Genomic DNA, 19,361 nt, shown 5'->3' on the forward strand with positions numbered 1-19,361 from the left:
CTCTCTCCTGATGGTCAAGGGCCAGGAAAGAGTTGGGTAACAATGCTGGGTTGCTAGTCATTGGTGTTACCTGCGGGAACCAACTTCAGGCTGATGGCGAGCAGCCCGTACTCCTGTTTGCTGGAGATAACTGGTGATGCCACCGGGATGAAGCCTTTGCAGTTGTGTTTTTGAACCACTTCGACTTCAGACTGGGAGTGGAAGGTTTTTGTAAACACTTTTAAGACTTGAATGAATGGACACTTTGAATGTCCTTTCATTGACCTTTGGGTGGACCTTTAAGGGAATATTTCAGGCTTAATAACTCTGTCGACGGCATCTGTGGCCTTCTGATGTTTACCGCTGAAAATCGTTTCATGTGCCTCAGTTTCTAAAAATAAACACTAATGAACTTAGAATTGATGTATGGGGCAGTTGTGCAGCACTGGAAATAAACATTAAAAAGATACACTTATCGCATTGTTTTCAAAGTGGAGTTTATTATAGGAGACTAGTGTAATACATTCACTTGTCTGTGCACAGTATACAGTCTTTCAATTCTTGTCATAATCATGTAAATCTAATAAATTATAGCCATTTTAAATCAGGAGCATAACGTAAAAAGTGCAGTTTCAGCACAATCAGAAGTTCAAACACCTAAAAAAGTGCACATATCAAAACTACAGTTTAGATCATTTGCTATTTTTGCTGGATAATTAATGTAACAGCTTGAAGCAAAATAAAAGCTTCATAATTTAACATTTAAACGTCGAAAAAAATAAAAATAATCTTGAGTGACGAGTCAATAGTAGCTGTGTGGTTGGATTTTTTGACTAGGAGTATTTTTTATACATGCTGTTCCAAGGATTTTTAAATTTTAATTTTCTTTTAACGTATATATTTATATAATTGTTTATATGAAAATATTCCAAAATTTGAGGTCAGAGAATTTATTTTTAATTTAATTTCATTTAATCAGCAGGGATGCATTAAACTGATCAGCAGTGACATTTGTAATGTTTCAAATAAATTATTTATAACTTTCTGTTCATCAAAGAATCCTGAAGAATTCATCACTGTTTACATGTATTGATGATGTTTAAATTATTAATGTTTTTTTTGATTTTAAAAGATTAAATGTTTTGAACATTTATTGTTCACCAAATTAGCATATTAGAATGTTTTCTGAAGGTGTGACACTTATGAATTGAATTAATTACATTGTAAAATATACTGAGATGGAAAACAGTTATTTTAAATTTTGATACATTTTCATAATATTACTGTTTTTGTTTTTCTGTATTTTTGACCAAATAAATGCAGGCTTAGTGAGCATAAAAGACTCTTTATTTCATTCCAAGTAATATATATCATGTATTTGGTTAATAAACTTACTACCAGTAATTACTCACCCCTTTTGCACTACAGCCCAGGATATCCATAGAAATGCTCTACACATGCTTTGCTATAATGATGAAATTATGTGTTGTGCAGATACTGTCATACCGGATATAAAAGCAACGAGGGAGTCTTTCTGCTTTCCCTGCTCTTTCCACGATTACTCCTCTCCCGTCAGTTACTGTTCAGGTCAGAAGCAGAGACCGTGTAATGGAGAGAAAAACCAAGTGAGAAAGAGAGGGGACCCTCTCCTAAAGCATCTCTTAGCATGCTGCCAGTGAATGCAGGGGCCCGGGGCCAGCGCTGTTTTAAGCCTGACTTCTGAAAGTAGAGGTCTGCTCTCTGCACCAAACTTCACTCGCAGACCCTCAGGCTGAGCGCGATCAGGTCACCTTCACTAAGCTCAGATCAGACAAGGGAGCAAGGGAACAGGGGAGCAGGGGAATAAAGCAAATGAGCGCTGTAACTCTTCCAACAGTAAGAGCCAGTGGGTAGTGGAGGTTCATCCGGAGCAGGGCAAGTTCTCGCCCCGAGTCTATTGCGTCGCGACCCCTGTGGGGAGCACTGTGTGCTCCGTCCCCTTCAGACAATGAACCTTCACCTTGCTGCCATTGCTTATGGACTTTTCTGATGTTGCTGGCTGAAAGGATGGACCGTATACTTTGATCTGCGCATGGCTTGGCTGATTGGTTGGCCGTATGTACATGCCCTGGTGTGCCCTAACACTGTTGTCATGGGAACTGAGGAAATGGAAACTAAACAAGTCTTTTTTTTTCACCCCTCAGTGCTGGAAAGGAGGGGGAATCTCCCATCTCTCTCAATGCTGGTGTTGACATTGAGACAAAGGTCTATTATTTGCACTCTACGTGCCAGAACTGAAATCTCATAAGCGATATACACCTCAGGGTTATGTGAAGGCACTTTATTGTTGAAGGAGTCGTTTAGCAGGTTTTGTGGAATTTAAATATTTTGAATGAACTTGAGTCTATTGAGACATTTGCCTTTGTTTGCTTTGATTTAATTTATGAGAATTCCTGCAGTAATGGATGTAATGGATCGCATATTATTTGTGGTTGCCATTTGCAACGCATTAAACAAAGAATTTTTATGTGTCATGGTGTTTTCATTTATAGGAAAAGTCTTTGGTCTGGTAAATCACTTCTTTGATGTTTTTTTTTTTTCGTTATTATTTTCCTTTGATTTTATGGTTTTGTTTTCCCTTTCTTTTTACAATAAGCAGCTAATATTTTGGTATATGCTCGCACTGAGATGGATTGAGTGCACGCACATGAAACCTGTGCACATACAGCCACTTCTCATCTCGTTTGTGTCTTAAGTGAACCTTAATAGCTGAGAAAGAAAACAGGTGTATCAGTATATTAGATCTGTTTATTTGGTCTTAAAGTGACAGCAGTCTAATAAACCTGCTGCCGTCTGTGTCATAAATGTTAAACAACAAAAGAAAGAAAATCTCACTTTTGTCATTTTAATAGGAATCAATCCACATTTAATTTACACAATGAAGATTATTTTTTTTTTTTTCTTGTACATGATATACAATTTAGGTAGTATTTTGTGTGTTTGAAAACTTTTATATTGGTCTATTTCATTTCTTTCTTTATTTTGTAGTTTTTTGTGATATCAGAATTGATGATGAATTCTGAAATTTCTTTTGTTTTTTTTTTTTTGATTTTTTAATTGTATTATTTTAGGATGAGAATGTATGTTATATATTAGTTATTTTTGTTATTTTTTCACTGACTGTTTACTTGTCTCTGTTTTTGTTTTGTTTTGCCTAACTTTGCTTTGTTTTGTTTAGTATTTTTAGTTTAGTTTTTTGGTTTAGTTTTTGTTAAGAATTAGTCTAATATGTCTAACAGGTATACAAAAAAAAGCCAAACAAAATGTAATATATAATATGCAAATGCTAATTGCATAATATTACAAAATGCATCTTTTTTTGATTGGTGTTATGGCCCTTGTTCACTTTGTGAAGTAAAATAAAACTAAATTAAAAACTAAATTTAAAAAGCAAAAACAAAAGTAAAAAATTTACTTTTTTTTTATTTGCAACTATGCTAGTGAAAGGCGAAAGCTTAAATGAACAAATTTAATTTGATTTTAATTGAATCCATTTTTTTTTGTTTGAGATTATGTTAGTAGGTTTAATTTGATTTTTTAAATGAACAAATTTAATTTGTATACCATGGTACTTTTTGTACATTACATATATGTACTTTTTGTGAAATGTCTGTTAGATTTGAGGTGCTCATGGGCAGTCGGGCGAGTTGTTGTTTGCAGTTTCCAGTTTTCAGATCTCTTCGGTCATTTGTCTCAACTCTCACCTGAAACATCTTGCTGAATTCCCCTTATTTCAAAGCGCTCCTCAAGGGCTTAAGCAAAACCGGTTTCAAACTTTCTGTTTGTGAACGGTAAAATGTAGCTGATTCTTGAGCGTAAGGGAAGTTCACTGGCAGCCCCAACGGTACCCTGTTCGAGGAGTAGTTTGTTGTCATAGCAACAATAAAATTAGCTGGCCCTTTTCTGTCAGATGTAATGTTTTGTGGCAGCGCCACCACAGATACACAAAAAGCAAACCTGCATATATCGGGTGCATATACGTGCATTTATATGTTCCTAGAAGAAAACCTCACATTGTAACCCTTGATATCTGATGTGTCAGTTTGCTATGATTACGAGTGATTTATTAACAGCCCTGCTAAAAATAAAACTGCTAAATCCAGCCTAAGCTGGTTGACTGGTCTTAGCTGGTTTAAGCTGAAAGTAGATGGTTTTAGCTGCATCCCCATCCTGGCCAAACTGGTCAAGCTGGTCTCCCAGCCCGGCCAAGCCTGCAAACCAGCTATAACCGAGCTGGAAGATTAAGATGGAAGTAGACAGTTTTAGCTGGACTCCCAGCCTAGTCACACTGGATTTGTCTGGTTTTAGCTGGTTGTTCAGCTGGTCTCCCAGACTGACTTGCTAAAGAAGTGGTCAAAACCCCTCTAAACCAGCCTGCAAACCAGTTATGACCAGGCAGGACCATCTTAGGCGGGTTTTAGTTGTTTTTTGATTTGCTTTGTTTTTTCATCAGGGGTATATTTTTAGCGTAGTATGTTTTCATGCCGTTAGAATATATTACATTCTTCAGTACAGATTGATCATAACGTATGTTTTTCCCCATATCCTATATTTTTTGGAGAAAATATTATGGTATTCCTTGAAGTACTTTGCAATACCATGTAAATACTGTGCTAATAACAAAGTACCATGATCTTACCATTTACTACCAAAATACTTTTTATTGCTATTGTTTTCTCATTATTGGACACATTCAAAGACTTGAATAAAATAATGAACCATAAGTTTTCTGTTGTATTTTAATAAAAAAAAACAACAACAACAGTTTATTACTATCTAATTGATTCCAGCTGGAAAACCCACAAGTTTGTTTTCCTCGCTTGTGATGTGGATGTGATGCCGTCCACATTTGTATAATCTGCCTTATAAACGCAGCCATGCCTCGACTGACCCCAGGGAGTCTCTGCTCCAGATTGTGAGGCTGGATGATGTTCTCGCTCTGTTGCCGTGGATACAGATGCTGTATTCGTCATGCAGCGCTAGCTGTCAGCTGTCAATCAGTGCGAGTGAAGAGAGCTGCTGCTTTGACATGTGAGTGCGAGTGTCAAAAGCAGCCCTGAGGCGTGACTGTGCATTTTCCAAGGAGCGCTCAGCTGCATATGCTGTTATTGACTGATTGAATCGCCTTATCAGGGGGTGCTGCCCCTGGCACGTCGCTCGACATGCAGGCGTGGCGTATGTATAATTGTGTGTGGGTACATCTTGGCATGGGTGTCAGAGAGAGAGTTAAAAGTGATGGGTAACGCTGTAGGGAGAGATTAACTGACTTGGGCAGTATGTGATAAATTCGTACTTAGATTTTATGCGTCTTCAGATAGCGGCAGGATTACTTCCTCTAAAATCCAACCTCCTGCGAACCTTATACCGCCCTGAAACTTCAAACACACACACACACACACACACACACACACGCTGCTGCAAGAGAACGGATCAGATTTTCCATTGTAAAAAAGGTTGCATCATTGTTATAACATCATTTTTGTATGGAAGCCTGAAAAGAAAGGTGATTGTGGCTTTGCATCTCACAACTTCTTATAATTATGGGAAATTAAGTCAGATATTTTATTTCTTGCAATTGTGAGTTTATATCTCATGGAGGTGTCTTTATTTCCCATAATTGTGAGAAATCAACTAACAGTTGTGACTTTGTTTCTCCTCACACAATGACTTTATAACTCACAATGTGACTTTAAACTGCACAATTGCAAGCTTATTCCTTTTATCACACAAATATGTTTTATTTTTAACTCTGAAACCCAGTTGCCATACCTTTGTTTCCATTAAACTCATAAAAATCTAATATCTGTGGTCAGTTAAAAACAAATGTTCATAAATGCTGTTAATTTGACTGGTGAGTTTAGCTGAAGTAGTTTGTCAGCTCTGTAAAGTTTCTCCATTGCTGCTAATATACTATGAGTTTTGAATTTGAGTAGCTTAAGCTTGAATAAACTGCATTTGTTGAGAGCGTCTCAAATCTGTCTTCTTTTTCCTGTTTGCTGATCTCACCTCTGAAATATGGAAGTGGATTCCCGTTCTCATGCTGATTTTTCAGTCTCATTTCTCTTTGGGAGTTCACAGAGTAAACATTTGTTTCATGGGAACAAATATCTACAAATATAAGAGATTAACTTAACTTGCAGTGATTTTAGCCTCATGTATTTGTTGATCCTGCAAACTACACAAACCAGACAAACTTTCACTTTTTTTTTTTTTTTTTAATATATATATATATATATATTGCTATATATATATGTGCTGCATTTTTATATATATATATGATAGCTTATATATATATTTATATATTTAGCAGACGCTTTTTTTTTTTTTTTTTAATATATATATATATATATAAAACCAAAATTATGATATGACTTTGTGCAATTATCAAATCGCAAAGTATGGTATCTGTGCTGCATTTTTCATAGTAAAGCACATGAGCAGCTTATGATCTGTGTTTTTAGTTTCTCTTAGTGACTCTCAGAGTAAATGCCTCACAAACTTGTATTGAGAAGCTCTTATAAAAAGCTTTAAGAGCTTCTTGCAGTTTCCTGAGAGAAAATAGCTTGAGGATTTAACAGTTTAAAAGAAAGAAGTTATGACTTCAATAAATATTATTGTTGTTAAATACTATTAGTTTATTTCCAATTAATATTTCATATTTTAAGAATATTTCATTTAAGAATAATAATTATTATAATAAAATTTTTCTTAAATACTTAATTTTAAATACTTAAATGTTTTAGTATACTGTGAAATAATATTTTTTTTTTAAAAAAGTAAATGCAGTTTTTAGTTATTTTTAAATCTTTTAAATTATTTTAGTCATATAATTTTTTTAAATATCTCTATTTTATAGTGAAATATTGCAGTTGTAATTTCTTATTTTGTTTAATAGTTTTAGTTCATTTATTATTATTATTATAGTCATATTGATATATAATCAAAAAAAAAAAATGGCCAAATTGTGAATCCCTACAATCAAGCACAAACATAACCAAAACAAAACAAACACACCTTTTACTTTTTTATGGCATTTTAAATCACAGTTTTTATTACAAAAATCACAATTGTGTGTGAACTGCTTGTCCACAGATGCAAACAGATTTGATTTATATAAGAGCTCCACTAAGCCTTTTCAGTTTTTTTTTTTTTCACTTCACTTCACAGAGTGTTGTGTTTTCTCGTGTCTCTGCAGGAGCCGAGGGCTGCATGGGTCCAGTGGTCATGCCCCCAGGGAAGAAGGCCGAGGGCCCCAGCAGCGGGAGCGTGGCGCGGGGTCTGAGTCAGCTCTACCAGGACACCGAGGCAGCTGACCTCTCTCTGGCCCTGTCTGCCTCCCTCAGCCGGGCCGAGGACGAGGAGCTGACCAGCCTCAGCTGGCTGCACGAGAGCACGGATCTTCTGACCAGCCTGGGCCACTCGGGCCTGCGCAGCGTCAGCCCCCTGCAGGACGCTAACGGTGGCCGCGAGCCCTCCTCCTCGCCGTCGTCCTCCCCTGAGCCCAGCGAGCCGCCCTACCACCTGTCCACGGGTCCCAGCCGCAAACCACCCTACTCCTTCAGCTGCCTCATCTTCATGGCAATAGAGGACGCTCCCTCCAAGCGACTTCCTGTCAAAGACATCTACGGCTGGATATTGGAGCACTTCCCCTACTTCGCCAGCGCCCCCACTGGCTGGAAGAATTCAGTGCGTCATAATCTTTCGCTAAACAAATGCTTCAAGAAGGTGGATAAGGATCGCAGTCAGGTGAGGGCTAGTGTTTCACTGTTTTATTGGAATGCACACTTTCCTCTTCCTGAGTGATTTTCCATCAGTAGTTCATCGTCCTGATTAGGGATGCTCCGATCAGGATTTTTGAGGCTGATTTGATACATTTTTCTACCAGTTTCAGTATCTGTTTCAATTAAATTATTTAAAAAAATGTCAAGTAATACTATGCTAATAACATTTTCCTTGCACATTGAACACAAATCTAATCACAAATCTAAATATTTATTTCCACGTTTTTAAATATATTTTAATATAAACGTAAATTTGATGATTAATTTATGAATAAAAACAAATGAATTAATTATTAATTCATAAATATCATTAGTGCATGACATTTTAACAACCAAATGATATGATATTTCCCACAGGCGTTAGGGTCTGCATGGGTCTTTTCTATGATATCATATCCTGTTTAATGTTTTTTTTTGTATGTATGTTGGTTAAACCACATCAATTTTTGTAGGTCACATCACATGGCTTGTTTTTTGTTTTTCAAATATTAATAGCAGTGAAGCAGTATTGTTAAAATATTTTTTATTCTCTAGGAAGTAATAATAAGAGGTTTTGCCAAACTACTTAATAAAAAATAAAATAATAATAATAAAATTAACTAAATAATAAACAAAATGGGCTAAATAAAATAAACAAAAATGAATTTTTATACAGACATTAAACGTCTCTCTATGTATGAATTGCATTTTAGCATATTTTTAAATAAATGAATAAATAGGACAGAATAAACGAGCAGCTTGTAATTGACCTATTAAAACATTATTAACCTTAAATCAAAGTCCAAATTGAATTTATGACAGATGAGTTCTAAGTCAACAAAGGCTTATTTTTATGGTTTGTTTCTAAGAGATTTTATGAATGTGGGCTGTGGATATGTAAACAAGTCCATGATTATACTCAAAATATAGTACAACTGTAATCAATGCATGACTATACCGGTAATCAAAATGCAATCATGATTTTTTTTGTTTAGATATAACAAATGATAAAATTGTACACTGACATCAAAACAGATGAAAAGATTAACAAATAGCACAGCTTGCTCTTGCAGAGTGTGTTTGTGTTATTATGTATGTGTGCACCTGTAAGAGTGTGTTTGTTATGTATGTGTGCGCCTGTAAGAGTGTGTTTGTGTTATGTATGTGTGCGCCTGTAAGAGTGTGTTTGTTGTTATGTATGTGTGCGTCTGTAAGAGTGTGTTTGTGTTATATATGTGTGCGCCTGTAAGAGTGTGTTTGTTATCTATGTGTGCGCCTGTAAGAGTGTGTTTGTGTTATGTATGTGTGCGCCTGTAAGAGTGCGTTTGTGTTATGTATGTGTGCGCCTGCAAGAGTGTGTTTGTGTTATGTATGTGTGCGCCTGTAAGAGTGTGTTTGTTGTTATGTATGTGTGCGTCTGTAAGAGTGTGTTTGTGTTATGTATGTGTGCGCCTGCAAGAGTGTGTTTGTGTTATGTATGTGTGCGCCTGCAAGAGTGCGTTTTTGTTGTTATGTATGTGTGCGCCTGTAAGAGTGTGTTTGTGTTGTTATGTATGTGTGCGCCTGCAAGAGTGTGTTTGTGTTGTTATGTATGTGTGCGCCTGCAAGAGTATGTTTGTGTTGTTATGTATGTGTGCGCCTGCAAGAGTATGTTTGTGTTGTTATGTATGTGTGCGCCTGCAAGAGTGTGTTTGTGTTGTTATGTATGTGTGTGCCTGCAAGAGTGCGTTTTTGTTATGTATGTGTGCGCCTGCAAGATTGCGTTTGTGTTGTTATGTATGTGTGCACCTGCAAGATTGCGTTTGTGTTATGTATGTGTGCGCCTGCAAGAGTGCATTTTTGTTGTTATGTATGTGTGCGCCTGCAAGAGTGTGTTTGTGTTATGTATGTGTGCGCCTGCAAGAGTGTGTTTGTGTTATGTATGTGTGCGCCTGTAAGAGTGTTTGTACCTGTCTAAGCCATCATCCTGTCATTTGGTTCTTAACTACGACCAAAAGAGTTTTCCGTGTATATGTATTCCCATAGCAACCGAGCTGTAGTTGACGTGAAAAGCATGCTGTTTCTGTAGCAACAGCAAAACTGATTGGCTGCGTTGCTATGTGTGTGAGCAGATCTGTATATGTGTGTGTGGGTAAAATGTGGGAGCATTTAAGGGAAGTGGCATGAAGCACAGCGATCTGTTTTGATGGGTAAAGTTCAGGTTACTTGACCAGTTGTATCACATTTCACTGAGTACAAAATAAAGTAAATATTTGGCAGAAGATCAAACTAATCTATTGAAATTGACATACAAACCCTTCTAATATAGACTGTTATATATAGGCAACATAGGCTGGGATATATATATATATACAGTATATATATATATAAGATCAAACTAATCTATTGAAATTGACATACAACCCTTCTAATATAGACTGTTATATATAGGCAACATAGGCTGGGAGATATATATATATACAGTATATATATATATATGGGTTGTGATATGTAGGGAATTAACTGAATTTAGTTTCGTTTTTATGTGTGTTTGATTGTTTGATTTAGTTTTGTTTTTGTAAAGATTTTTTTGTGTTGGTTTTTTTGTTTTGTTGATGTTGTTATATCAATAGCCTCTTTTGATTTGTTTAAAAATGGTATTAAGTCTCACACACTTCAGAAGGGAAACTAGTGGTTTAACAGCAGACTAAGTATAATGATTCACAGTGTGTTACTCAATAGCAGATGTTTAGACACTGAATGCTGAGGTAGATCAGTCCCAGTTTTCTTACAAGCCTCAGTCGTCAAAGATCCAGCCATACACCACAGGGTAAAGATAACAAATGTGTCCGCACTCCATTTTTAGCTTGAGTACTAAACATTTTAGCAATTTAGCATTTTAACATGTATCCATTTTCAGTACTCTGTGTGTGTGTTTCAAAGGAATCATATTTTACACTTTTTAACACTGTTTTTCCCCCTGAGGTCCTCTTATAATGTTAGTCAAGGTTGCTTAAGCTAAATTCGAGTTTTACCTGACCGTTTTTACCCTCTGTCTGGAACTTTTAATTAAGCAGCCTGTTTTTTGTTTCTGTACCTTTAAGTATTCTGTATGTAAATGTTATAATTGCTAACCCAAGGGTGTCTATGATGCTTGGAGAAAACATTTTGTTAATGTTCCCAATCGTTTTAGTTTGGCTTGCACACACAACCCTCCAAAGCAGGCTCATGGAAACTCATTCTTCATCCAGGTTTTTTTGAGCCAATCACGTGAGCTGTAAAAGCCATGTGGCTAAACACTCCGAAAGCTGCAAAATTGAGTTGTGAGAACGCTGTTTGGCTGATGGCACAAAAGTAATGCACACAGTCCCAAACCCTTGAAGTGGTGACTGTCCATTACATACTTTTAAAGAGGTTGGCAAAAACATCTACTACCATATAATGAGTCATTTGCTGTTATCTATTTTGTAAGAATGCATGGCATCCTTTTCAGATGCTTTTCAGGTCCAGATGTTGTGCACTGTAAAAAAAAAAAGACTGCGATTTTTAATGATAAAAGACTGTAAAAATGCTACAGTAAAAACCTGTTAATTGGTTAACGGTAAGTTCCCCTACTATATACAGTGAAAAACTGTATTGGACATTACATGTAAGTTACAGTAATATTCAGTTTTTGAAAGTAGAAAAAGATTGTATAAGTTACAGTGAAAAAATGTAAATTTACATTCCCAGAATGCGTTGCATTTCACATTTGATGGTTCTTATCAATTCTGTATATTAGGGATGTGTGTTACACCTAATGTTGTTAAATGAATGTTTATTGCATTATTTCAGTTTCATGTGTGTTACCATTATGGTTATTAGTGTTTGTGTGAATGACACTGTGCACCTTCTATATATCTTAGTATTTAAAAGCTGCTTGTGATGGGCTTTGGTTCATCATGTGACTTTCTTTTCACCACCTGCTTTTGTTGATATTACAATGGTATAAAACAGATTTCAGTACTTCAGTAGGTTGGTATATTAACATTATATCAGTTAATGAAATACGGTTGGTTTTTTATGAATATATATTTAAATGAATTAGAATATTTAAATTTATTTTTCATTTATATTTGTTTAACATATATTTTTTTTAGTGTTTTTTGTTGTGGTGAATTATTTCTAACCAGACAAACTCCTCTCTTTGCGCAGGTGCACTTCATACTAGGGTTGACCTAAATACTGAATAAGCATTAATATAATATATAGGGTGTCTTGTCTAAATGAGGTTGTGTCAATAGAGCCATGCGGATTTCTGAAGAAGCCATAATTGCAGCTTAGTTTCCAAAAGTGGAAAATACAGTTTTCCGTGATTTGACCCCTTTAACATTCATGAAAATGTGTGTATACTTCATAAGCCATGAGTAGAAACCCTCTCTTTTAAAAATAGGCAATCATGTATTCTGGCTCTCTGAGCGTAGAGTCTGTGGCAGAGATCTGCTTTCCTCATTTACTACGGTTGGGAAAGATTAGCACACGGTCTGGGCTGGTTTTAAAGCGCCATCATTGTCTCCATGTAGACTGAGATACTCGTGCCAAACCCTCCAACCAGACAACCAACCATCCCTCTCTTCTACTTGTTGCCTTGGAGACCAGTGAAACCACAGGTGCATGTCTGCTCCTCCTCTGTCTCCTGTAGAGAGGGGTCGTGCAGCTCTGGCAGGCAGGTGAGCTGGAGCCGTACCCGGATGCCGTGCCGGAGCCGGTGAATGATGTGTGATGTTGTTTTGCAGGCGTGTTGATAGCTAATTGAGGGCAGATGGAAGACTGGTGGGGGAAGTTATGAATGAAGTCATGGGGAGTGTATTTGAATTATCCTGCACCCCAGGTGGAAACGGCACGCTGGGCCAATGGCTCCTCCAGCAATGTGGAAAACACAAACACACACACACACAGATACATGAAATAAAGTTGCTTCCCCCAACCTTTTGGCAATTGGCAGCTTGTGCGCCCGTCTAATCAAACCTTTCCCTTAATTGCCTTGTGTAGTGTGTCGGTAAACACTGCTGATCATTGCTATAACTACGGTAATATCAGAGTGCTTTCATCATCCCGACTCACTTATCTATGTGCTTAATACGAGAACCGAGATCAAAGCGGCACGGGTTGAATTTCATGCCTTGTGTTAGTTGTGTTTTTTGGTAAAGTGAAATGTGGCTCTGGAAGCCCCCGATGGAGGGCAGACAGCTTAATTATGTGGAGAACGGCTTCTTTGATCTAAAATATTTGCCAGTGTTGCCTGTTGAGGCAGTTTTAAAGGTGACCCTTTATTCACTAGACAACGAGGATCTCGAGTGCTAGGTCTAATCCTCCTCCCCGCTTTTGCTCCATACTTCGCAAAAAAGTAATCAGTCATAATGTACAGTTTATTTCAAAATAAACTTTGAAGGTTCTTGAGAGCATCAGGCTAAAGTGAGTCCATTTCAAATCTGTGTTTAGATTGGGGCTCTTTAAGACTTCAGTACCAATTCCAGTTTAGCCCACCTTGCAAGTAAAGGTCCTTGCACACTGAGTCTGAAATTTTTGTATGCGTTTTTTCGTACTCGTCATCCTAAAAATTCGCCACACACAGAAACCTTGCACACTGAGTCCGCAAAACAATTCTAAATGGAGTCTTCAAGCAGTGAGGATGATTTTCTTGTCCTCTCGCTTCTTAAAAAGAGGAAAAGAAAGAAATATTGGGTCCATCCAATCCTGAGATATAGAGAGGAAGGAGAGTTCCCCCTCCTTATTAAGGAGCAGGGCGATTCAAAGTTTACTTCAGGATGTCAGTGGCTTCGTCTGATGCTTTGTTAGCGATACTGGAGCCACATAGTAAAAAGAAAACCACCAATTTCTGTGAACTCAGTGTGCAAGGATCCATCCAGTGCTTTATGCTGCTTCTTTCTGTAATGGATTTCAGTTACTTTTTTGTAATTAATTTATATAATGCCGCTACACGTAACTAGTTACACCACAACACTGACAGCTGAGGTCCACTTCACTCTAGGGGTGGTCCTTAGCTCCAAACCAGATCAAACTCATCTGCCTGTAGCTTTCTTGAAATCCTGAAGACCTTGATTGGTTTGCTTTGGTGTGTTTGATTAGGGTTGGATCTAAACTCTGCTGGGAAGTGGATCTAGAGTGTCAGAGTGGCCCACCCTTGCTATAAAGTATCTCGTAATATTGTTAATCTTGATAAAGATATCGAGGTGTATCATGACAGTTCTTTCTTTTTTTTGTATTTCAGAGCATAGGAAAAGGTTCTCTCTGGTCTATTGATCCTGACTACAGACACAATCTGATTCAGGCGCTGAAGAAGACTCCATATCATCCGTATTCCCCTCGGCTTCCAAAACCTTCTACCTCCCCGTCTGCCTCTCCTCAGCAATACCACAGGTAACGCCTCAATTTATCACCTAGGGGTTTTTTTTTTTTGGCCATCCATTGCTTTTTCCTTTCTTTTCTTTTCCTCTGCACCTACCAGTTATTGCTTTTTCCCTGTTTGGCGGTTTGTTTTCTTCTGGTACTTTCATTCACACTTTCCATTTTGTGTGGCCCTGAAAATCCTAGTCCAGACTTTTCCATTTCTAAATATAAGTGTTAGTGTGGAATAACAAAATGTGACTTACCATGGCAAGAATCATTTTAACCGTACAAGAGCTTTGGATTAAACAAATCTTCTCTTTATCTTTAAGAAAGAAAAAGATAGGAAGCCAGAAGGGAAGAAAGATCACATACAAGCCTTTCTTTGGTGGCCTTTCTTATGACCTTCCTGTGAAGAACACATTGATCCAGTGTGTGAGGGTTTTGGGTCAGTTCCTCACTCATTCTTGAACACTTTGTCAGCAACTGGACATGGTCCTCTGGGGAATCTGTGGGATGTAAAGAAACGGCACATGCTTGCCCTTCCCAAGTCGTTTCTTCTCCTCTGCTGTTGCTGTGACGACCAGAGTACCTCCATGGCAACACATGCATAAGACAGGTGGAACAGTAGCACAAAGCTATTTGTCTGGCAAAAGAAGAAAAAAAAACAGAGATAGGACAGACAGTTAGTGCTAAGAAATACATTATAGGCTTATCAACACTAAACTCCATAGCAACAGTTGATGTCAGGTGCCTGTTTTCTTGCCTTTTCCTTGATTTTATTTTGGATTGGGTAGTTACGGATTGGATGGAGGCAGATCTTATTGCGAGCTTGCAGTCAATTGTAAGAAAGATTCGGGGTTTAAGCTGACAAAATGATTTTTCAAAATGATTACGATAGAAATAAGATTTTTAACTATTATGACTGTTATAGTGTCTGCTGTTTCGATCTCCATCTCCGATCTTTTTCTCCATGTATGTGTGAAAAACCACACAAAATATACAATCTTTTACGCCCTGGAAAAATGTGATATCACCCCCTCAGTGGCCGATTTCTTTCAAATTTCTCACAGACCTTTAGGGCTATGAGTCAAACAGAACCACTGAGTTTCAGTCCCATCGACCTCCATTAACCTTGTCTAATAGGAGCTCAAACTTCTTGGCCTATTGCTGCCATGTTTTTTGAGATATGCAATTGTCCTTATAGACACTTGTGGCATTTTGGTCCAAGACCATGCATACCAATTTTCATGTTGATAGGACAAATTGCGTACTTGTAGCTAATTTTGTTTGTCCCTCTTAAAGCGCCACCAAGTGGCCAAGCTCCGCAGTTTTTCCGCAGGACTAAAGCAGTGAGTCAATCCAAGTTGTAGGATAATATCGATTGTTATTGGAAGAACAAGCCATTTGGATCCATTGCTCTGGACAGTCTATAATGAGTAATCATGGAAATAATGGGATTTCCAAGCCTCGCCAGAAAGTCTGTACTAGTTCAATTAGATTCTAGCTCTACCTCTCAGTCTCCAGTTTGCATTCCACACCATCATATCTCATTTACTTAGAGTTTCCTCCCCTGCTTTTATCTGACTTTGAATAGGATTTCAGAAGTTCATAAAACAAAAGTTTTTTTCATTATGTGATTTTATCACTCAATGCTTTTCACAGTATCTGGATTTTCTTTCTCATTCTCGCTCTGTTTATAACCCTCAGTCCTCCACTATGGCCAGGAAGTCCACTCTTCAGAAAGAATGGAGGAGTGCTCTTACAAGGTAAAAGCCCTTGTCATTTTGTCTAATCTGTTTCATAAAGACTCTATTATAATCAAAAGTTTTGTGGATTTTAATCAATTTATTAGCTTTGAAACCATGTACTTCTCACTGTTGATAAATTATCCTATAGTGAAAATACACTACCATTCAAAAGTTTAGGGTCAGTATGATTTTTAAAATGTTTTTTTTTTTCTTACGCTCATCAAGTCTGCATTTAGTTGATCAAAAATATAAGAAAACAGTAATAAATTTTACATTACAGTTTTCAATTTTAGTATATTTTAAAATGTAATTTGTGTACTCCTTTTTTTTTTTTTTTTTTTTTTTTTTTTTTTTTTTTTTTTTTTTTTTTTTTTTTTACCACTGATTCTCTCATTTCCCACAACTGCTCCTTCATCTCTCTTTCAGTCCATCTGTTTGTTTGTCTCTCTCTCTCTTTCGCTCCCTGTTGGTGTCCCGGCTGTTTAAATGTCCATTCGATTCCAATCAGGGTGCTTTCTCTCTACTCCACCGCGAGCAGCTAAATGGAGGGAAATGGATACATTATCTGTCTGTAGTGGCTCCTCTCTCTTCTCATCTGCTCTTGATAATGGAATAATGGAGGCAGAGATGCCTGTGAAAAGTGGCTGAATGATTTGAGTCACATTTGAGTGATGTGAATGTCTTGATGGCTGTCTACATAAAAGCAAAGAGCTCAGTGTGTGTGTGTGTGTGTGTGTGTGTGTCAACTGCTCGACTGGACAGTCTTAGCTCAAGGCCACTTCACTTGAACTTGCTACTAGCTTACAGTTTGTGAGTGGCTGGACACCTGTGAAGGCTTTTTTTGTCGTGTCCCTTAAAGCAATAGTTTACTCAAAAATGAAACTTCTGTCATCATTTATTCGCTCTCAGGGGATTCACTGGAGAATCCCTTTTCTATTTTTTTAGCCTGCTGTGAAACCAGTAGCAGTGGATTGAATACTATTATTGACCTTTCGACAAATCAGTTGAGCGAACATGTTATTGACTAATATTTATGGTGAAATGGTTTATAATGTGTCCATCCTACTTTTATATTTCAGTTCTCATAAGCATTTCTTTAAGATATTTATCAGTAATGTAGAGAGGAGCACAAATCAGTTGAGCGAACAGACTGTGTGTTCTGCAGTTGAATAGGAGTAATGTAATCCAGTCCGGTATATTTTCTCTGTGTTGTAATTGGGGTTTGTTTTTCACAGTTCCACAGAGAGTGATACAGCACAGCTCACGGGTTGCCGCTCAGGGGCTCTTTCCGGTTATCAGACCCCTTCCTTTGAGTCCTGTGAGCAAGAGGACCACAGCCGTGAGGTTAGTATATCCTTCTCCATCAGTGTTGTTATTGTTAATTCAACTATTGAAATCATTTTGGTAATTGAAAAAAAGCTAAAATACAAATAATAAAATAAAATATAAATATTAGATTAACTGAAGTGAAATTTTATTTGAAGTACAAAAATGTACCAAATGAAATAAAAAAAAAAACTAAAACATTAACAAAAATGAAAGCTAAATAGAGATATTAACAATAATAAAATTAGATTAAATGAAGTACTAAAACATTACAATAATAAAAATGGCAAAAGCACATAAAACTAAAATGAAACTGAATTATATAATATTAATAATTACTAGGGAATGTCTTTAATTCATATAAATGGAGCTTACAGAAGAATGCAAAGCTGTTTAAAAAAAACACAAAATGCGTTTTGTCTTTTTATGCCATTAAAATATTTTTTCAATACAATTTTTTTTTTCCATAAATCTATAAAAAAATAAAACTAAATTTTGTTAGATATGTGCTTAAAACAAGAACTAATGTAATAAAACGTCAAAAAATAATATAAAATAAAATATAAAATAAAGACAAAGATCAAATACTATATTTTGGATGTTTTCCAGTATTGGTCTTTTAAATGGATATGTTTATTTTCCATGTAATTACATTTACAGTATATCTAATGCTTACTGAATAGTATGGAAGCCCGTTTCTGCCACTGAATTAAAAAAAAAAAGTATTGTGACTTTTTATCTCATAATTTGGAATTGCGTGATACAAACTCAAAATTGCGAGTTATAAAGTCAGAATTGCGAGATATAAACTCACAATAACCTTTTTTTATTTTTTATTCATTGGCATAAACGGGCTTCCATAGAATAGTGCTCTTAGCAAATCTCAAACTGAATAATCATGTTTTATACTGTATATTATATTATTCACATGTAGCATTTTAAATGACTCATTTTAGTTTTATTATTTCATTTTTAATTAATTTCAAATTGTAATATCAGCCATTTATTGATTACCACCCATAACGTAACACACCATATATACCCTGAATACACAGCGCGTCATATTGAATAATAGCATCTGTGTAACTTTATTAATGATTTTCCTCTTAACAGATCAGCCCTGGGTGACTATCTGACACGGGGTAAAAACAGCCTGCGCTCTGACTCTCCTCCACCCAGCGATGATCAGCAGGAGGACCACACATACAGCAGCTCACAGTCCCTAAATACAACGGGGGACATTTCTTCCTCCCTCTCCTCCTGCTCCACTCAGGGTTCCCTCTCTGCCTACAGCCCCGGTCAGGAGGCGACGCTCACTGAGGTCAAGGAGGAGCAAAAAGACTTTCCGCTGGATGCCACGCCACCTCCTTCCCAGCTGCTCCAGCGCAGAAGACTGCTGTGGACCAAAGGTCACCTGCGGACCCCCGGCGACACGCTTCCCCTGAAGAAGAGACGGGCCGAAAAGCTCCTGGTCAAAGAGGAGGAAGACGAGGAGATGAAGGAGGCGGCAGGGTCGTTGCTTCACCTGGCCGGCGTGCACACCGGCGTGAATAAAAACGCTCTGCGTACGTGTAAGAAAGAGCTGAAAGAGGAAGCCAATGATTAGCAATGAACGAAAATCCCGTTAACACAGATCTAAATACTTCTGTTCCAGGATATCAGGTGAATTCTAGTCAGTTGTTGCAATATCAATAAAATCACTGTTGTCCCTTGTCAAATTTGATTTCCAGGGTGAAAGATTCTCATGTTCATGTTGTTTTGTGTGAATGTGCGAATGTGTGTGTGTGTGTGTGTGAAGAGGGAAAAAAGCCATAGTAAAATTTGGGTCATTTGAGGTGAAAAATGTTTTTTTTTTTATTTATTTTGGCTTACGGAAAATTTGAATTGATTTTGTTGTGTTGTTGCTTTTATTTTAGTTCAGATAGGTGAGTTGAGAGATTTTTTATGCTGCTCTCAAGTGTGCCAAAGATATGAAACCTGTTGATGAAAGTGCAGCTAATCCATGCACACTTAGTAAGACCAATAATCGGTTCAAAAAGTAGAGATACCAACCTATATTACAGAATAACATCAGATGAATATCTGGGTCAGTGACGTGACGCTCAGTTGTCTTGGTCTGGGTTTATTGATTGATTTAAAA

The 19,361-nt window shown here is 37.0% G+C and overlaps 1 protein-coding gene across 3 annotated transcripts in view; it reads left to right on the forward strand.

Annotated features, from left to right (window-relative positions):
• LOC109053997 (forkhead box protein N3-like) overlaps positions 1-18,935 on the forward strand; it is a 35,321-nt gene extending 16,386 nt beyond the window's left edge. For all 3 annotated transcript variants that reach the window (XM_042746370.1, XM_019071316.2, XM_042746369.1), the window contains exons 2-6: positions 7,214-7,764; positions 14,029-14,177; positions 15,855-15,913; positions 17,131-17,239; positions 18,335-18,935. In XM_042746370.1, coding sequence (XP_042602304.1) covers positions 7,228-7,764; positions 14,029-14,177; positions 15,855-15,913; positions 17,131-17,239; positions 18,335-18,827 — 1,347 coding nt within the window. In that variant the 5' untranslated portion in view covers positions 7,214-7,227 and the 3' untranslated portion in view covers positions 18,828-18,935. The remainder of the gene's footprint in view (positions 1-7,213; positions 7,765-14,028; positions 14,178-15,854; positions 15,914-17,130; positions 17,240-18,334) is intronic.
• Positions 18,936-19,361: the final 426 nt, after the last annotated feature.

This window comes from Cyprinus carpio, chromosome B20, assembly GCF_018340385.1.
Source record: "Cyprinus carpio isolate SPL01 chromosome B20, ASM1834038v1, whole genome shotgun sequence".
NCBI lineage: Eukaryota > Metazoa > Chordata > Actinopteri > Cypriniformes > Cyprinidae > Cyprinus > Cyprinus carpio.